Source organism: Labrus mixtus, chromosome 5, assembly GCF_963584025.1.
Source record: "Labrus mixtus chromosome 5, fLabMix1.1, whole genome shotgun sequence".
NCBI lineage: Eukaryota > Metazoa > Chordata > Actinopteri > Labriformes > Labridae > Labrus > Labrus mixtus.
The window spans coordinates 16,283,700-16,301,443 of record NC_083616.1 but is presented as its reverse complement, the minus strand read 5'-3'; the positions used below and the strand labels follow the sequence as shown (position 1 = coordinate 16,301,443).

General features: G+C 40.3%; 1 protein-coding gene and 1 non-coding gene across 2 annotated transcripts; one reads left to right on the top strand and one right to left on the bottom strand.

Moving 5' to 3' along the window:
• Positions 1–873: 873 nt before the first annotated feature.
• Positions 874–4,583, bottom strand: gstt2 (glutathione S-transferase theta 2). Its single transcript, XM_061038236.1, has 5 exons — positions 4,330–4,583; positions 3,767–3,854; positions 3,468–3,618; positions 2,450–2,626; positions 874–2,361 (listed from the first exon to the last, which is right to left on the bottom strand). The coding sequence occupies exons 1-5, from the start codon at positions 4,451–4,453 to the stop codon at positions 2,215–2,217; spliced, it is 687 nt and encodes a 228-aa protein (XP_060894219.1). The 5' UTR covers positions 4,454–4,583; the 3' UTR covers positions 874–2,214.
• A 5,168-nt stretch (positions 4,584–9,751) lies between these two features.
• LOC132975042 (U6 spliceosomal RNA) lies at positions 9,752–9,857 on the top strand. Its single transcript, XR_009673216.1, has one exon. It is a non-coding gene; the product is annotated as a U6 spliceosomal RNA (small nuclear RNA).
• The last annotated feature ends 7,887 nt before the right edge of the window (positions 9,858–17,744 follow it).

Below are 17,744 nucleotides of genomic sequence, written 5' to 3'. Positions count from 1 at the left end.
AAATATAGGTGTCCCTACGTGAGGATTACATTGCATTATAGATAGTGGAGGTGTGAGAGGCACAGCGAGTAGTCCAGGTGTAGACACAGTGGGAGCTTCACATACACTCACAATCAGACATGCCCACACAAAGCCTGAAGGGGGCCCTTCTGGCCTGGGGCCCCAGGCAGTGTCTCTTAAAGTACATGTGATTTATGTGAGCAAACTGTGACACATGCAACATCTTCTTTCAGGTCACATGACAATAGCTCACCTGTATGGCCTGTAGATACAACTTCACACTTTCGGGTTGTGTGGTGTTGCACAGGCGTGATGGGGCCGGTAAACAAATCAAACAGACGAGAAAAACTTCGATAAAATGTTATAAACTTTATTTCTCTTCATTACAAAGATGATTTGAAATCATGATGAACTGCAGATCTAAGACCTGCTTCACAATGTTAAACAACACGTTAGCTAAATACCAGATCAGTAAATTGATGGGACCAGTTGCCTCACTAAGACCAGAAGAAACCTCACCTCACCAGTCAAGTTAGCAGATCTTTACTCCAACAATGTACAATTCTGCCGGGATTCTATAAAGAAGTTACTTTTTCCAATCCTATTTCTACATTCCTAATGAATCCAGCAAGAGATTATGCTCAAATTTGAACATAGCCTAGTTTGATTTAATCTTTTATTTAGGAGTTTATGCCCTACTGACACAAAGATTCTACATAGACATGTAGAGTCTGTAGACCAGGGTCTGGATTGCCACAATGGAAGTGCTCTGGTTTACGTTTGTAGTGCATTTGTACTGTAGTCTGAGCTGTATTGACCAATCACATATTAGCAGGCTTTGGTGTATGCAGGAGAAACAGTCCGTGTGGGACATACCAACTCCCATCACTGGTAATCCAATGATGATTTATTGATCTCAATAAACACATATGGATAAAAGTGCAGCTGACAATCCATAATACAGATCAAACATTTCAACTTGAGCCATGAATCAGCTTCACGCCGTGTTGTTTAAGCTAATTCGCGTTTAGTTTCACTGACTACCTGAAAGGCACATGAAATGAACCGACCTCCATCCATCAAACAAGCATTTGAAAAGTGTTTGTCTTCTTCTCTTGACACCTAACAAAGCTTGCATATTTACTTCTTTACATACCTGCATCATGATTTGTTTTTTGGCAAACTCAATCCCCGTAAATCTCAATAAAAATCATTTTATTTTTTAATGCTGAAGGGTTTCGAAATTGGTTTTCATCAAATCATTATGTGCCATTTTATTCTACGGACATTTTGTTGATTAATGGCAGTTAACGGATGTTAATTTCAGACATTTGTCAGTGCAGAGATACTTAGGCACGAAAGGTTACCCTTCAATAAGCACTGCATTGAGAGAAAGGTTTTTAACTGATTGGTCACATGAACCAAAAACAGAATTTATCATTTCTGCAACAATATTTTGGTTCGTTTGGGTGCTACGCTCTACTAGTTAAGATGAGCTTTACGTCTCTGTGGTGCAACCAAACAATGACACAACATAAGTTACAAACTAACTGATTTAGTTTCAACCGAACGTAGGGTTTAATGTAGACTTTGCACCCAATCTTAACACAAAACTTAAACAGAGCTGTGCAACAGGCCACAGACCCCTCAGCTGGTCTTGGCTCAGTTTTGTTCTCTGCCTCCAAAGTCCAGACAAAACCTGGAGAACCAGCGTTCCTTTTTTTATGATTCAAAGACTTCAAACAAACAGCAGGTTCTGCTCAATCAAAGCTTCTAACTCACACGATAAATTAAAAAGTCTCTATGCTTCTCTTACTGCACTGTTATTTTTTATTCGGTTCAATATGGCTTATTGTATTTTAGCCTATGTTTTATCTTGTATTTGATTTTCTTTTACTCTTCAACGGCTTCAAAGATTTAAGTGAGTCGGGCATGTTTTTAAAATAAAATAAGTCAGTGATTAAAAACACACCATCTGATAATCTGATTATGCAGGAAACGTGCTTGTGACTCTGGTTTACTCTCCGATTACTGATTAAAGGTTGAATCAAGAAGAAGTGAGTCCACAGGAGAGATCAAACACCTGAACATCACCTGTAATCTTCATTACCATCATCCTTCTCTCTTTGTTTCCAAACGAATCACCCTGTCACTCTACTTCATCAGGACCTGCTTTCCTGTGTCACTTCTGTTAGCCGTCCCCCTGTGATGATTTCACAGCTTGGATTCGCGGCGGTCTCTGACAGCGTACAGGACAGCGTGCGCTTTGTCAAAGGACTCTCCAACGGCGGACTGAACTCTGCTCCTCCAGTGCTGCAGCTGAGGACGCTGCTGCAGGACGTCTCTTCCTCCTCCCATAGGCTGCAGAGGGACACACGGATCACGCTCAGATAGACAAACAACTGGCAAACTACATCAATCAGTGTCTTGACCAATCAGAGCCTCTGACCTGCATGAGCTCACAGACGGCAAGGAGGTCGGCCACAGTGATGTCATCACCGCAGAGAAAAGGCTGTCGGCGGAGAAACATGGACTCCAGTTTGTCCAAAGTGTCTTGGAGCTGAGAGAGAGCACGATTCAAACGCACCTCGTCAACATGAGAGCCTGTCTGAGCTGGGAGGAGCACCTGGGACAAATGAATGGAGAGTTTCTCACTTAAACTGGTCAATGCATTTTTTTTATTGTGAATACGTAATGTATTTATTGTGTGGGTATGTTTGTGTGCTGGATCTCATCACCTTTCTCTGATTATATGGTACTGTACTGTGACTTTTACCCTCGTGTTTGATAACTTATTGTATTTAATCTACAGTGTTAGCTGTGTTTAGTCTGTCGTCTCTTGACTTTTTATTGGCTTCTTTTAAACATTTTCAAACCTTGTCTTATAATGCGTTTATTTACCCTTTGTCGTGATGCTTTTAAAGTCTTGTGTGAAGCACTTTGAAATGCCTTTTTTCTGAAATGTGCTATACAAATAAACCTGCCAAGCCTGCCTTTAAAATACAAATTTCAAAGTTAAAACGTCAAAACAAAAAACTGTGACTGCAATCAGACTAGAGCAAATAAACTGTATTTATTTGTAACCGATACATTTTACCTTACCCCATGCTACACTTTCAGCAACGCCCAAAAAAAATTGTGGCGCTTACACTTTCACAAAGATACACATGACTTGAACAGAATCGAGAATCGGAATTGATTGAGTACGATCTTTGATGAATACCTACTGACTAATCAGTTCTCTAATCCATGTTGTTCATTCTTTCAAGGTGTTGGAGCCAAATTATAAATCATACACAAGGTATGGATGATCTGCTTTGTGAAACTTTAAGAGGTGTTATGACCTAATCACCAAAAGGTAAACAATGGGAGGAGGAGAAATACTGAAGGGCAGTGTTATGGAATACATGAATCTGGATCATCTCAAGTATTGTGTGTGTGTGTATATACAGTATATATTCATTTACCTCCAGTATAAAGACTCTGGCAGCGTGGGGTCGTGTGTTAGTGTGATGCCAGGCTGTGTATTCGTCCACTCTGGCTCGTCTCTCTGGTTGACGGGGGTACCAGTGCTCCGGAATGTCATACTTGGTGGCCAGGTACTTCATGATAGCATCACTTCGGCACACACACACACACACAGAAAGTCAGATCCAGCAGAACAACAGGACAAGAAGTGCAAGGTGTTGGTATTTGAAAATCTTTGGAAAATAACCACTAAAACATCTTCAACATAGGATACTCAAATCCCTGTGCGTGTCTGTACCTCTCAGTAAGGACGAAGCCGTTGTCCTCCATGACAGGAACTTTCTGCATAGGGTTCAACTTCGTAAAGTCTGGAGTCCTCTGTTCTCCTGCATAAATTACAGCGTCAATAAACGTCAACCAGATTTAGCAATAGCCTACCTGTACGCTGGTCATCATACGACTAAAAATGTCTGCCACTTCACGCACTTGTTTGACGAATACAATTTGTTAAAGGCAAATATTATTGAATCACAACACTGCTTTTTAGGTTCCTTATATGCCGAAATAGTCAGAAGGACATTTAACTTGTACCTGGTTTGATTATCAAGAACATAACATATTTGTAAATCTTAAAAGAAACCCGCATTTTAAGTAAATAAGGTTTTTTTTGCAGTGACCATATATGTGATCTGGGTCAAAGGTCTTCAGGGCAGAGGTGATTTGTTGCGGAAAGCAGAAAGTAACAAAACTGTAAACTTATGCGACTTACTGACCACCTTTCATATCGGTTTATTTGTCTAAACAAATTAATAGTTAACTAGTTATCCGACGACTTAGTAGACAGTTAGTATCCTTGCTCACCTTTTCTCAACGCCACGCTGCGGACCGTGTGCGGAATGTTGTTGCAGTTGAGCAGGATGTGTATCGCTCGGCAGGGCTGCGACACGAGGTCCAAATAGACCTCAACAAGCCGACGAGTCGCCATGGAAACTGAGTCGTTCCACACGGGCTAAAGGAAGAAACAATCACTAGACGAGAGACAACAACAAACAGAGAAACAGCTGACTTTCTTCCTCAGTTCTGTCTCAGGTGTTTGTTATTGGCTTCTGTTGCTCTGCTGCGCCCCCAAAGGCCTCTCATGATAATGCAGATGTCCTGACCGGCCTGTTAAAGGGTAACCACATTTTCAGGTGTACTGCTCTACCCTGGAATTTAAAAAAAAAATGCCTTTAAAATGTCAATGTATCAACTTCGAGAGGGAGGGGGGGTAAGACACGCCCACTCACTCCTTCTGCAGCAACATGATATAATGTTTGCCCCTCACACACAAATAAACCCCTCTGTGCTGCAGGCTGTGTATGGGACATACATGCAGCTCTAAAGTGAAATGCAGACACCAGATCGCAATAGGTCAGTTTTACAAAATCAATACAGAGAATAGTTTCTAAATATTTTTATTCATAACGTGTAGTTTACAAAGTCAGAAAGTATTATCAGAAGTGTTGCGACACCTGTTATGTGTGATTCATTATCCTTGCTTTGGAGTATATCAAATTATTCTCATTTAGGACAAAGCACTGCAAAAATTCTTACCATTATTTTGTTATATTCATTTTTCACAGTTCCTACAGACACCTGGCATACCCAAATTTTGTGCAGTGGTGCTGGGAATACCTGGGCCAGCACATCAGGGTGGTCATCCCGTCTTGTGTTGTCACCCGCATCAGACGAGACAGAAATACAACACTGTCAGAGATAGCTTTTTTTTTTAATCAGGGAGGGGCTTCAATGAATACCCTTTTTAAGATGTAAAACATACTCCGCTCCGTTTCCCAGTTTAAATTATAAACTACAATTGATTTTGAATATGTCTGTGATTGATCAGGAGTATTTCATAAGAACCATCAAAAATAAAAACAGCAAAATGAATAAGCACATTAGGGAAGAGACACCAAACGCCTGGAGTTGGTGTTGTGCAGCTTGTGCAGCTTGAAGGACAAATTGTTCATGTCTCAGACGCCGTCGTCCATGTGAAGATTGCAACCAGGCAGTACACAGCAGTCTGAAGTGTATTCACTTGGGGTGACAGGAACTTACTGCCTGCCAAAAAATGTAGCCTTCAGTGTACAGATAAATTAGAGTTATAACACAATTTTCCATAGATTAATAATGATGCCAGTCATATTTCTAAAAAACAAATTACCTGAAGTAGGATGACTCTTCAGTGGGCAGTGAAGTCCCCATGTTTATATTTAGGATACACAATAAGAGTATCTGAGTTGAGACTCTTTTGACTGGGGTGGAGCTCGCCCTTGGACCATCGGGGATTGCCAGAGCCTCAGGAACAGCCATGAAAGTGCCAGTCTCACATGACACACTTCTGTTAGGAGTCCGAGACTGAGGAGCTGTGCACAGAGAGAGAGAGGGGGTTCTAGATTAAACTTTTTACAAATGAGCAGCAAACAGATCACCTCTGGTCAGTTTAGGCTGAAACAGAACATGTGCTATATCACCATTCTACTTTATCCCAGCTATTGTTTGGATAATACTCATGCTTATTAACAGGATTATTAACACTTAGAGTATTAACCCTTTTTACACTTCAATAGACAACAAATATAAAGTTCACAAGTTTCCTACGACCACTTTATGAGTTTTAATAAACAGAGCAGTGAGGGACCGGTGACGAGTGGATCTGCGGCGCTATCAGAGCACTTCAGCTATATTTATATATATATTTTTAAAAGTACATTTCAAGAAAACCCTGATATACAGTTTAGTAAATAAACCTGGTGGTGAGCAGTTTTAATTTGTGAGCAAAGGAGCTGGGCAGCGCGTCTCTAGTTGAACTTCAATTTATTTGATTAAGTCTAGACCTCTCACAAACCCCTCTGTGTGTGCGCAAAGATGAAAAACGACCTGCACAAAGTATGATAAACATGTTACTGACCATGATAGTAAACGAACGTATCCCTTAAAACAGGGAAACACAAGTGTAAACTTTCTCAAGAGCTGATGTGTGCATTGTGCTCGCATCCCTGATACAGGCGAATGTTACCAGCCAAGCATACTAACCAGCTCTCCTGAAAAATGTTACAGTACGGCCTAATTATTGCAATATTCATCACTTTACCAGCTTATAGACAGAATCTATAGGACCGCAGGATAATGTCAGGCAGCGGGAAAAGAGCGAACATGAAGACACAACAGCGTTAGTGCTGTTAACCATAACCACCAATATGTCTTTATGTCTCTTTTTTTTTTAATCTTCGCCAAGGTCATTTACCTTAAGCAGTTTATTTCCCCATAAAATTAGCCAAGCAGACATGTGATGTTAATAAAATGCCTATTACCAACATACTATGTATTCCCTCACCTCAATATTCAAAGGACCTGCAGCTGCTGCGACTGTCCTCCTGTTGGCCAATTTAGAAAATCCCAGTTCCACTTCCATGATGTTGGAAAAACAATCTTTGGAGAAGTGATGGTTGCACTACCAAGCTGTAGGCGGAAGATCACGGTCTGGTAGCCCCAAAGCAGTCAGCCACTGGCGCCTAATTTCCAGGTCCGCTGTAAAGCTGTGCAACCCGGAGCTGCTACTGCAGCCAGGGCAGACACTGCCGACCCATCCTGGTCACTATCTAACAAATACTCTTAAAAACTAAATGCTAAATCAAACAACTAACTTAAGTTTCTAAGTCACTGTGCTAAACTACGAGCTAAAGCTAACCTACAATTAAAGCTAAGCCACTAGCTAACTAATATTGATAAGATCTAACAACCAATCTACTGCCTACAACCTCCAACTAACTTTGTAAATACTATAAACTCACAACTCTACAATCTACACTAAATTAATCTATACTAATATTTAGAATCAGGACATGTATTTTTTAACATATATAACATTTAACATTAAGATAAAACATTCAACATTTAGATATAATATTTAACATTTATATTTGCCAATGAAATTATCTTACATTTTTATTCACAAAAGTAAATATGACAAAGTTCACAAATATTTCTCTAAATGTGAATAAAAAGTGTTTTGTTTTTTTTAGGGCTAAATGTGGAGAAATGTTGTTGTTATTTGTAGTGTGCGCAACTTTACAATCGGCGCCCCATATATTGCTGTATGTTGTGAGCATAGGTTGTGAGGCAGAGTTTGAATCCTCTCTCTGTTTGGCTGCAGTTACTTGATGTTTTTAAAAATAATATCACCTGCAAGGCTCTTCTAGAATAACAAGATTTGCATGAAATTCCTGAACCACATGGCATTTGTGAGTTACATCGGCCACCTTGACATTTTTTTGGTACACTTACTACTGCTGGCCAATGGATGACAGTGTATGGGCTGACTTGCTAAAGTTCACTGGAGTGGCTGATGTGAAACCATTCCATCAAAACCTGTGCACTTAGGAGAAACCAGCTTTTTAATAGCTGTCCACTGTAGTGACCAGTATGCGTGAAAGGGTTAATGAACCGCAAAATCCTTGACGTTGCCTAAACGCTCTACCGTAAATATAGGGTGTAGACCTATGGTGTAGACGCGCAATTGATTTTTTTAGATGGAGAGGACGACTGCATAGGCTATATCTCCGTCTCCGTGAGGTTGGTTACAGAGTCATATATGGATTAGTGTGACAGCCTATCTAGCAATAGTAGCCTATATTTTTCTTGAACAGAGAACAGATCAGTGGAGTCGGAAGCGGGTGAGTCAACGCAACATAGTCGCTCCTTTGACATTGGACTCAGTTTGAAGACTTTAGTAGTGTTTTGGTATATTTTCGCTGGCGTAGCCTACATGCATTTCCCCCCCCCCCTAGGCTACAAAATGCAAAGATTTTATGAAAGTCAATTGTGCCAGTTAAAACAGGTTAAATGTAGATTCAGAAAGTTAGGCTATTGTAATATTTTGGTAGCGTAATTCGGCTGTTTTGTAACCCTGACAACTAGCCGTAAAAGTGAACCGAAAAAAGGAGAAACTTAAATAGCCTGAGTCAAAGTGTATGCCGAGATTTTCAAAACACCACAACAGCTTTAGCCTAACTGGATTGATGTTACGATGTAAACGCGTCTCGGCTGTGTATTATGCACATTCATTTAGCCTGTCACTGAAAATGCTGGGTCGGCTTTTTCCCTAACCACTGAGCGGGCTGTCAGAGAGCCATGTCTGCTCTGGTGTTAGTTAGTGTACAACAAACTAGGCTACGGCTATGAGTTTATTTAGTACGCCACTTTGTGTGTTGTTTTCTCTGTATTAACTGCCTTTTTGCTTTTCTATCTGTTAGGCTACTATCCCGGAGTGGGACGTCCCATAATCCCCCCCTAAAGATTGATCAGACAGCGACACCTAGTGGCGGTTTGATGGGACTGCAGGTACTATTTTGAACACAAAAGAGCAAGGAAACGGTTTCTCAAAATAATAATATAAACACAAAATAATGGCATTAATGGCAGATTTTAACCGACATATAATCAGATACAGATGTTACATTTTCAGAAGCAGCAAGCAGACCAAAAGAATAGAATAAGATTGTTTGATTCAGTCCAGATCCTCTGTTGTTACAGAGGCATTTAGCAGCAGACCAAAAAGACACGTCTGCTGGTTGTTTTAAGCCACATGGGAGGATTTCAAGTGAACACAGCTCCCGGTTGAAGTTTAGATGAGTCTTCTTGGTTCCTGTTGTGTTGTATTTTCTGTTGTTTTTATAAGCAGGATCCAGGACCTGCTGCGAGAAGTGTTTCTCAACTCTTCCGGTTTTGAAGAATGACGTAAGCAAAACCAGACCAAACTGGCTCTGTATCTCATGTCGCTCTCTGTCTTTCTCTCACTCCCTCTCTCTACCCACTCCCTGATCTCCCATAGTGTCTCTCTACCAACACACTCTGACCCCAAGCAACCCCCACCGACCCCTGAGGGGCCAGAGAGTGTCCTGGAGGACTGCCAGAGGAGGGGCCTAGTCAGCCTTTTGTTCCCGCTTGCACAGCCATCCAATCCCTATCGTGTGACGTAGACCTAATGTGCCTAAATTTTCCCATCATGCCCTCGTAACACTGATGATGTCCAAAAGAACCACCTTGGGTCGTACAACAGTGGGTCACACTGGGCCAATAGGCCTACAGGTACAAAACTCAAAGTACAGCACCCAGCCCAGGCGGCTCTCTAGTGTTGTCCTGTATTAATAATAAGCAGTTTAACTGTTTGTAGCAGCCACCATGAGTCAGGGAGGTGATGGGACATAGCCCTATATATTCAGACAAGGTTTTTAGAAGTATTGTGTTAGTTCTCTAACACATCTATTAAAATTGGAACGATACAGAGAAGATTAGCATGGCCCCTGCGCAAGGATGACACGCAAATTCGTGAAGCGTTCCTTCTTTTATCATAAAGTTGTGATTTATCATAAAAAATAATGATTGTGATTGTGGTGAAACAGCGCCCCCCGCGGCAGCAGCGCCGCATCGCAGCTGGAGCAGCAGACACTGAGTTTCACACTCTGTCATGAACTGTTTTAAAACCGAGACAAAACCAACAAAAACGGTCTTTTCTGTCTTTCTTTTGTTCCTCCTTCTTCTGAAAGCCTTTCGAGTCGACGAGACCTGCTTTCAATAGCACGGTCGGCCTAAAACTCGTGTTTCTCGCATTAAATGTCGTTCAAACTTGTAACTTTTACCACTACTTTCCCGAATTGTCGTCTGGAAAACACCCATTAGCGTTCATGTACCACTGTAGACGTTTCGGTTTGAAAAACACAGGGATCATGTCTCTCTGCTGACCATCGTGTCCGTGTGTTGTTTTGCAGGTAAACTGTGTTTCTAAACGTTGATGGTTAATCGTTCACGGATAAACTTTTTCATGTTTCTTGCTTCATGTAAACTAAAAGTTGTCTTGTAGAGGATCTTCATCGATATGATCAAATGTTGTTAGCTAAAGCTGAGGTCCCTTATCAGAATCAGAATCATTTTTTATTGCCTACATTTACACATCCAAGGAATTTGTCTTGGTGTATTGGTGCAAAAAAAACAGTTAACAAAGGAAATAAAGCAAAAATAGATCTAACTTAAATACAATAAAATATAATAATTAATTACAGGTATAATAGAGTATAAGAAATATAAAAGGTGCAGTATTAAAAGTCCAGTGAGCATTAATGTAATGCATAAAAACAGTTTGAGCCTTCACATTACTGTAATGCTGTCTGACTGTGGGGCTGGATGAGAGTCTGTGTAATGTGGGGGAGGTGGGAGGGAGGAGACATGAAAAATGTGCAGTGGAAAACACCACAGGTTTAATGCTGCCTACTGATGAGTTTATCAAGTTGGCTCGTCGGTCAGTCATTATGAACCTTGATATTATTTCCACATTTTGGTGGTTCCTTGATGCTAATGTTGTCATTCCCCCCGCACAGCATGCACAAGTTGAGGTCCTCATCATCTTAAATTATTTCAAACATTTAAGTAGGCTATACAAGATTACCATCATAAATTCATTGTGTAAAATACAAAATTAATTTACTAAAATACTGTTCTTACTGAACAAATCAAGGTGTGAGTTTTTACATGTTATGGTAGCCTACTTAATATTTCTACTCCACTACATCTTGGAAGAAACTACTTTTGACTCCACAGCATTTGTCTGTCAGCTTTAGTTATCTTACAGATCACAGTTTAAAGAGCTGATAAAGTTCAAATAAGTAAACTACTTAACCCCAAGTTTTATTTGCTGGCTGTGATTTCTGGGCTCATGAGAAGTGTGTGGTTCTCACTGGACAGCAACACAAACAGATGACGATTTCCTGGGTTACAATGCATTTCTTTTCCTTTTGGGTTAGGGGTTTAAAGATTTATTTTTGGGCTATTTGTGCCTCAATAAAGTTTATCTTTATCTTTATCTCTTTAATGGAGAGATAGCACAGGGGATAGAGTCGGAAATCAGGGAGAGAGAGTAGGGAATGACATGTGGGAAAAGGAGCCACAGGCTAGATTCGAACCTGGTCCGCTTGGAGGACCAGGGCGCACACACTAACCACTGCACCACCAGTGCTCTGTTACAATGTCTTTCTGATGCATCGAAACTGCCAGCAGTATATCAAGTAAATTCAAATTAGGACCTCTCCATTCGTAAAATTTAACAAATACATTTATGCAGCAGTGGTAGGCTAAATATTAGGCCTATTAGAAAAAAAACTCACAGGGACTATTGCACTGCATTATAAATAGGCCCTCTCCACTATTTAAACTTCATTTTGATGAGAAAGTTACAAACTCTAAAGTAAGGATTTGATTAAGTGACTTCTACTGTTTTTTTTAAATCTAAACATATCTGTATCCATTAATCTCATGGATTTATCGAGCTGAGGGCTTACACCGTTTTTCTGTCCTTCTCTCTGGAATTGCAGTGACTCTCAGCTACGAGACTTTGACAGGATTCAAGGGAGGCCTATAAGTAAGTTTAACTATAAATAGTAAATCATAGATACATAGAGTATTTACATAAACAAAACAAAAATGTCTTCCTCCTCCTGCCTGCAGGGCCAGCCACAGTTCTTCTCTCTTGCCTTCGTACAGGTCACAGAAGGACACATTTTGGTTTCCCAGTGTGGCTACACTCCTTTTGGTCTCTTGCGTTTGCTTTCTACGAGCGGAGATCGGATCAGCGACCTGCTCGCAGCAGGCATACAACGTGACACACATCGAAACAGGGCCCTCATTTGCTACAAGTGTGTCTGGCTTCGACATATCTTGCAGCTGGATTGTTTCAAAACTTAGGCGATTCAATTCAAGCGCACAAATCCACAGTGTGTAGAGCAAAAGCAGCAGGTATATTGCCGTATTTGTAGCTGACGATTTCACCACTTCACTGTTGTTATTTTACACTACATTACAACTTACTGTAAGTTATCGTTATAATAATACAAATAATAATAATAATAATACAAATAAATAATAATAATACTTTATTTGTAGAGCACTTTTGGAGATGGGAGCACAAAGTGCTTTACAAAAGCAACTTAAAAGAGACAATCACTATTAACACTATCACACAGAAAAAAACAAATTCAGACATATAGTTAAAACAAAACCATGTTAAAAGAGCCAAAGACAAATTAAGGTAAAAACAATAAAACAGGAGATTTAAAATATGCACACCAGAGCTCTTATAAAATGATCTGTCAGCTAAAAAGGCAAGTCTGTAAGCAATTATTTTAAGACAGGATTTAAAAGCAGAAATAGAGTCAGCTGAACAGATAGAAAATGGAAGACTGTTCCAGAGTGCCATCACAGAAAAAGCTCCATCACCCTTTGACCTCAACCTGGACTCAGGTACGGTGAGCAGGCCTAAGGAAGCTGATCTCAGATAGATGGTCTTCTTGGGCTGTAGGGAGTTAAAAGCTCATTTAAATATACAGGTGCAAGACCATGTAGGGCAACCAGTGCAGTGAAGCTAAAACCAGGGTGATGTGAGAGGGGTGCTTTGTCCCTGTCATTCAAAATCATTTTTTCTGTGTTGTTAAAAGATAAAATTGACCTCATCTTTGAGATGTTCCTAAATTGATAAAAGCAAGATTGAACCAGTTTCTTGGTGTTGTGATTAAAACTTAGTTCACCGTCAAATATGACCCCCAAGTTTCTAATGTGGCTTTGAACATTTAGGATTAGTGAGCCGAGTAGTGGCTGGATTTTGGTCCGAATATTCTCAGGGCCAATAAGAAGCACTTCTGTTTTCTCGGAATTTAGTTGTTAAAAGTTTTGGGCACCTCTGATTACAAAACAGATTACACCTGGAATTACAATAATGTTAATTAGTGGTGTTGAAATGACATTAATCAATAGTTGCTCATTTAACTGATTCAGCATTGCATGGCAAAGGCACTATTGGTTGGTGTCTAATCAACAGCAAGAATCCAATTGACTCAACAACGCCACCTGGGGAGTTTCACCCCAGAAAATATAAACACCTCAACCATACAAAGGTCAAAACCTGAAGCAACACAGAGACGCGGTTCTAAAAGGAATTGCAAATAAATTGATAATTAGTTAATAATTAGACTGGAAGCGTCTTTGGAGAGAGTAGATTTAGTTATGGCTGCAATGAGATCAGTCAAGTGGAAAGATGTTTCCGACGTTTATTACAATAAAGTAAGGCTCTTTGGTTATGAAGACGCTTAAAATCACCAACTGGGAGGGGAAATGAGTGGATGCCAGCAGAGGGGAGGCAGCCAATCATTCATCTGGAGTGTTTCAGGAGTGCAACTTACCCACTACTCGTGACCTCTCAGCAATCGGCAACCACAACAAACAGGCGCAAACTATTGTGTGTTAGTACTCTCAAATGGTGCAGGGAACAACCTAGAGTACCTAGCCTCCACCGCAAGCCGGCAACCACTTCACTATGAGGAGATCATAGAAAAAAACACAAAAAAACAGTTGGTCCAATATAAAATACAACATATTACAGTAATTATGTAGTTGTTAAGGTATTGCAATATGTTGTTCATTAAAATGTCTAATGTTGTCACATAATCCTATAAATTGCCCAGTTAGCGATGTGCAGTCTTGAGATATGTGTTTAAGGAGCAACAATACCCTGAGCAGTGTCTCCACCAATCAGGCACTGTGGTAAGATTGAGGATGAGAGCGAGCGGCTACAGTTCAGTCTAAGTCTCATTATGTTGCTCTCTCAGCTGCTCGTCTGCTGTCTCACTGCTTTGTCTCTCATCTGTCTGCAAGGTAAGACAGTCACAGTTATTACACACCTTTGAACTATACCATATACTGTATACTTATGTTCATATTTGCCTGCTATCTTTTAAAATGTCAGACAAATTGCTTAATCGTTCTGTCTCTACACAAATAATGTGTGCATTGGTGACCGTTTCATAAACTCTTGTTATTTTAAGAACAGTGCACTACTTCTGTTCATCAATAATAAGTCAAAGTAACGATCATACTTTTGTGAACCCAGCCTGTGTTCTGCAGTGCATATGCGACTGTTATTTCACAGTGTTTATTTTTACTTTGTGACCTGCAGCTGTTCTCAGTCTAAATGTTAATTTTATGCAGGGTTAGCATGAGCAGATAACTCAGCTTCTGGCATCGACCTTTGACCTTTACAGACCTGTGTGCCACCAAACCTCTACCACAGCTTTACATCATTATTATGTATTTTATTACATGTTTAAATTTATTTATTTTTACATTATCTCGATTCTAACAGCAGAAATTAGTGAATGAGGAATGGATAAAGATTTGTGTGTGTGTGTGTGTGTGTGTGTCAGGAGGCTGTCTCCAGTGTTTTGGTTGTAATGTTGGCGGAGGGCGTGGCCGGGGTCATGTGGAGCTGGGCTGCAGCCAACCAGAAGTCATCAACTGCAGTCAAACAGAGAGAGGATTCAAACTGAGATTCTGCCTCACAACATACAGCAGTCAGTATCTTTCTGTGTGTCGGTTCCATCTGTCATTAACAATCTGTCTTTCTGTCTAAAATTCTCATTATAACAGAGTCTTGAAGTGATTCTCTTTATTCTGTGTTTAGTTTGTGACAAAACAAGAGGTTTATGTCCTCACCACTAGAGATTAAGATTTACCTTTATTGATCCCTGCAAGGGGAAATTTCAGTTTTTACACTCTGTAGTCATGCAACACACACATAGGCTGAAGTATATACACACATGCACACATGCACACAAACAGGATCCTATGGACACGCACTAAGGCAGAGATGTCAGAGTGACGGGGCGGCCCACAGTGGGCGCTCCTGAGCTGGTGGTGGGGAGGGGGGTTTGGTGCCTTGCTCAAGGGCACCTCAGCAGTGCTCAGGAGGTGATCTGGCACCTCTCCAGCTACCAGACCAACTTCAATGCTTGGTCTGCACCGGGACTTGAGCCGGCGACCCTCCGGTTCCCAACCCAAGTCCCTACAGACTGAGCTACTGCCGCCCCAAAACATCGAACCCACGACCTTGGCGTTATTAGCACCACGCTCTAACCAACTAACCTCTAACCAGCTTGAATTATTTACCAGTTATGACTATTATCCAACTATAAGCTGAAAGTTAGTTGTATGTAGTTGAATATTTCCTTAATGTTAGCTGAATATTACCTGAAGCTCTGTTGCAGTTCTCTTGTGTAAAGGCTGGTCGAACCAAATTGACAACAAAGAACAAGCTGCGACGAAAACCAACTGCTGCGTCATGTTCTGACCTCAGCTGTCGGGGGGGAAAAGTCACTCTGTTCACAACAAACTGATAGCAACAATTGACTTGAAAAAATGTCTGAAGCTAAAGAGACAGTTCTGACGTTACATGAAAAACAACATCTGTGCATGCCCTCTTCACTTTTATATTTTCCTTCATCACTTGTGTTTTTCTTCTCCTGACCCGAGTTGCTGACTGAGAGCCAATCAAAGTAATTTCTCTCCCCGACTGGTTGCTGCCGACTCTACATGTTGAATCAGGCAAAAAGCCGTAGACAAGCTCAGAGCAGTTCTGACGCTGCTGTTCACACCGACCAGAACCACAGAGACAGCCCTGACAAGCCTCGGCCCCCAAACCAGTCCATCAGCAACAACACATAAACATGACAGACAGAGCAGCAGCTAAACAGATATGTGTTGGTATAACCCCCTTTTTACTTACATCCGATGTAAAAGCTGTTTGTAAAAGGTCAGCCATCTTTAGTTAGTGTTTTATAGGTACAAACTTCAGTACAGCCAGAATAAGGCTGAAGAGAATCAAAAATGTGACTATTTAAAAAAACATCAACGATAGGAGCTCTGCGTGGGTCCTCAAGAAAATTGAACAGCAAACAGGTGCTCTTTTGGGGAGGGTGGAATGAAACGATGAAAATTATAAACTAGATGTGTTTATTGCTTGATTAAAAAAAGTCCTCTGAAGAGTAAAGTAGGCAAACACAACACACAACAAGGTATCCAAGGCATTCTGGTACCTCGCAAAAGTTAAAAAGCCTTTATTAATTCATGGCCACGGGTAAAGTAAAAAATGTGTTGCAGACCAATGCATTTCAGCTCAACAGAGCAGGATACCTTTTTGTGTTTGCCTGCTTTACTCTAGCCTATTGATTTCTGATAATTGGTTTCAGACGTTTTTTAATTACGTGCATCTCTATGTAGATCAAAATGAAGTAAACTATCAGAACTTTTCTTTGTTTGTATCTGCAGAGTCTCTGGACTTGGTTTTGTCACGGGGCTGTGCTACATCTCGTCACTGTCAGCAGACAGAGCTTCCTGGCGTTGCGGTTGCTTGCTGTGATTGGTCACTATGTAATGGCGGATGGCGATGGGTGGGATCATTCAGTGCTATCATCGTCAGCTGCATCATGAGCTCCATGTTGTCTCTTCGGGCACATCATCATTAGTAACTACTGGAGCCCCGACTGAAGATAGAACACATTTGATCATCTGCAGCATTTTTTTTATTTCACAGGGATTTTATTGTCAGTTCACCAGTTTTGTTTCTGGGCTGCACAGGGCCTGAGGAAGAACATCTGTGCTAACAGTGATAGTTGTGTTTATTCCGGTTATCTCTTACAGGAATGTAATATAGAGCAGGTTAGAGAACCAATATGAAAGTGACCCAGTGTGACATGTGGAAAAGATATAAATGCATTGTTACTCATTTCTATCTGATTTGGAGCTATAGTTGTTGAGAAGTAAATGAGGGATAAAAAAAACTCCATCCTACTCCTTTTCAAGCAGGTATACTGTTTGGTTTGTGTTAAATATTGCACCTCACATTTTTTATGTCTATATTTATTTTTGTATTGCCACTTGTGATTGGTTATTTGTCTTTGTTTATTTCATTAACATGTTCAAAAACAGATCCATCATAACAGATCAATGATATTAGGCATATCTATAAGATGTATTACGTAAGTGGTTGTTGCAGGCTTTGCTCCAGGTATAATCATCTTGGTGGTACAGGATGGTGTAAATGTTGGATTTCTTGTGCATGATTTATCTTTTCTCTCTAGTCTCCTTCACTATAATTCAAATCCTGATAAACTCTTTTTTTTCTAGTGTAGGCCTAAATAGACTGTTTTTGTGACTGCTTTATTTCTATTCATTTCAACTAGAAAACATGAACTCAATTCTATTCAGAAATTGAAACAGTTTAAATTATGCATTCGTTTATATATTTTTTTTGTATTTATCTACATCTATTTATAAATATTTGTATTTTAATATTTTAATTTGTCTTATTATAAATATATTTCAAAACCAAATTAACCCGTTCTGTGTAATTATTATTA

Coding starts and splice junctions, on each gene's coding strand:
- gstt2 (XM_061038236.1), bottom strand. CDS start 4,453: ATGGCGACTCGTCGGCTTGTTGAGGTCTATTTGGACCTCGTGTCGCAG. Junction 3,855..4,329: donor CAGCGTGGCGTTGAGAAAAG/GTGAGCAAGGAT, acceptor TAATTTATGCAG/GAGAACAGAGGACTCCAGAC. Junction 2,362..2,449: donor CCGTCTGTGAGCTCATGCAG/GTCAGAGGCTCT, acceptor GTCCCTCTGCAG/CCTATGGGAGGAGGAAGAGA.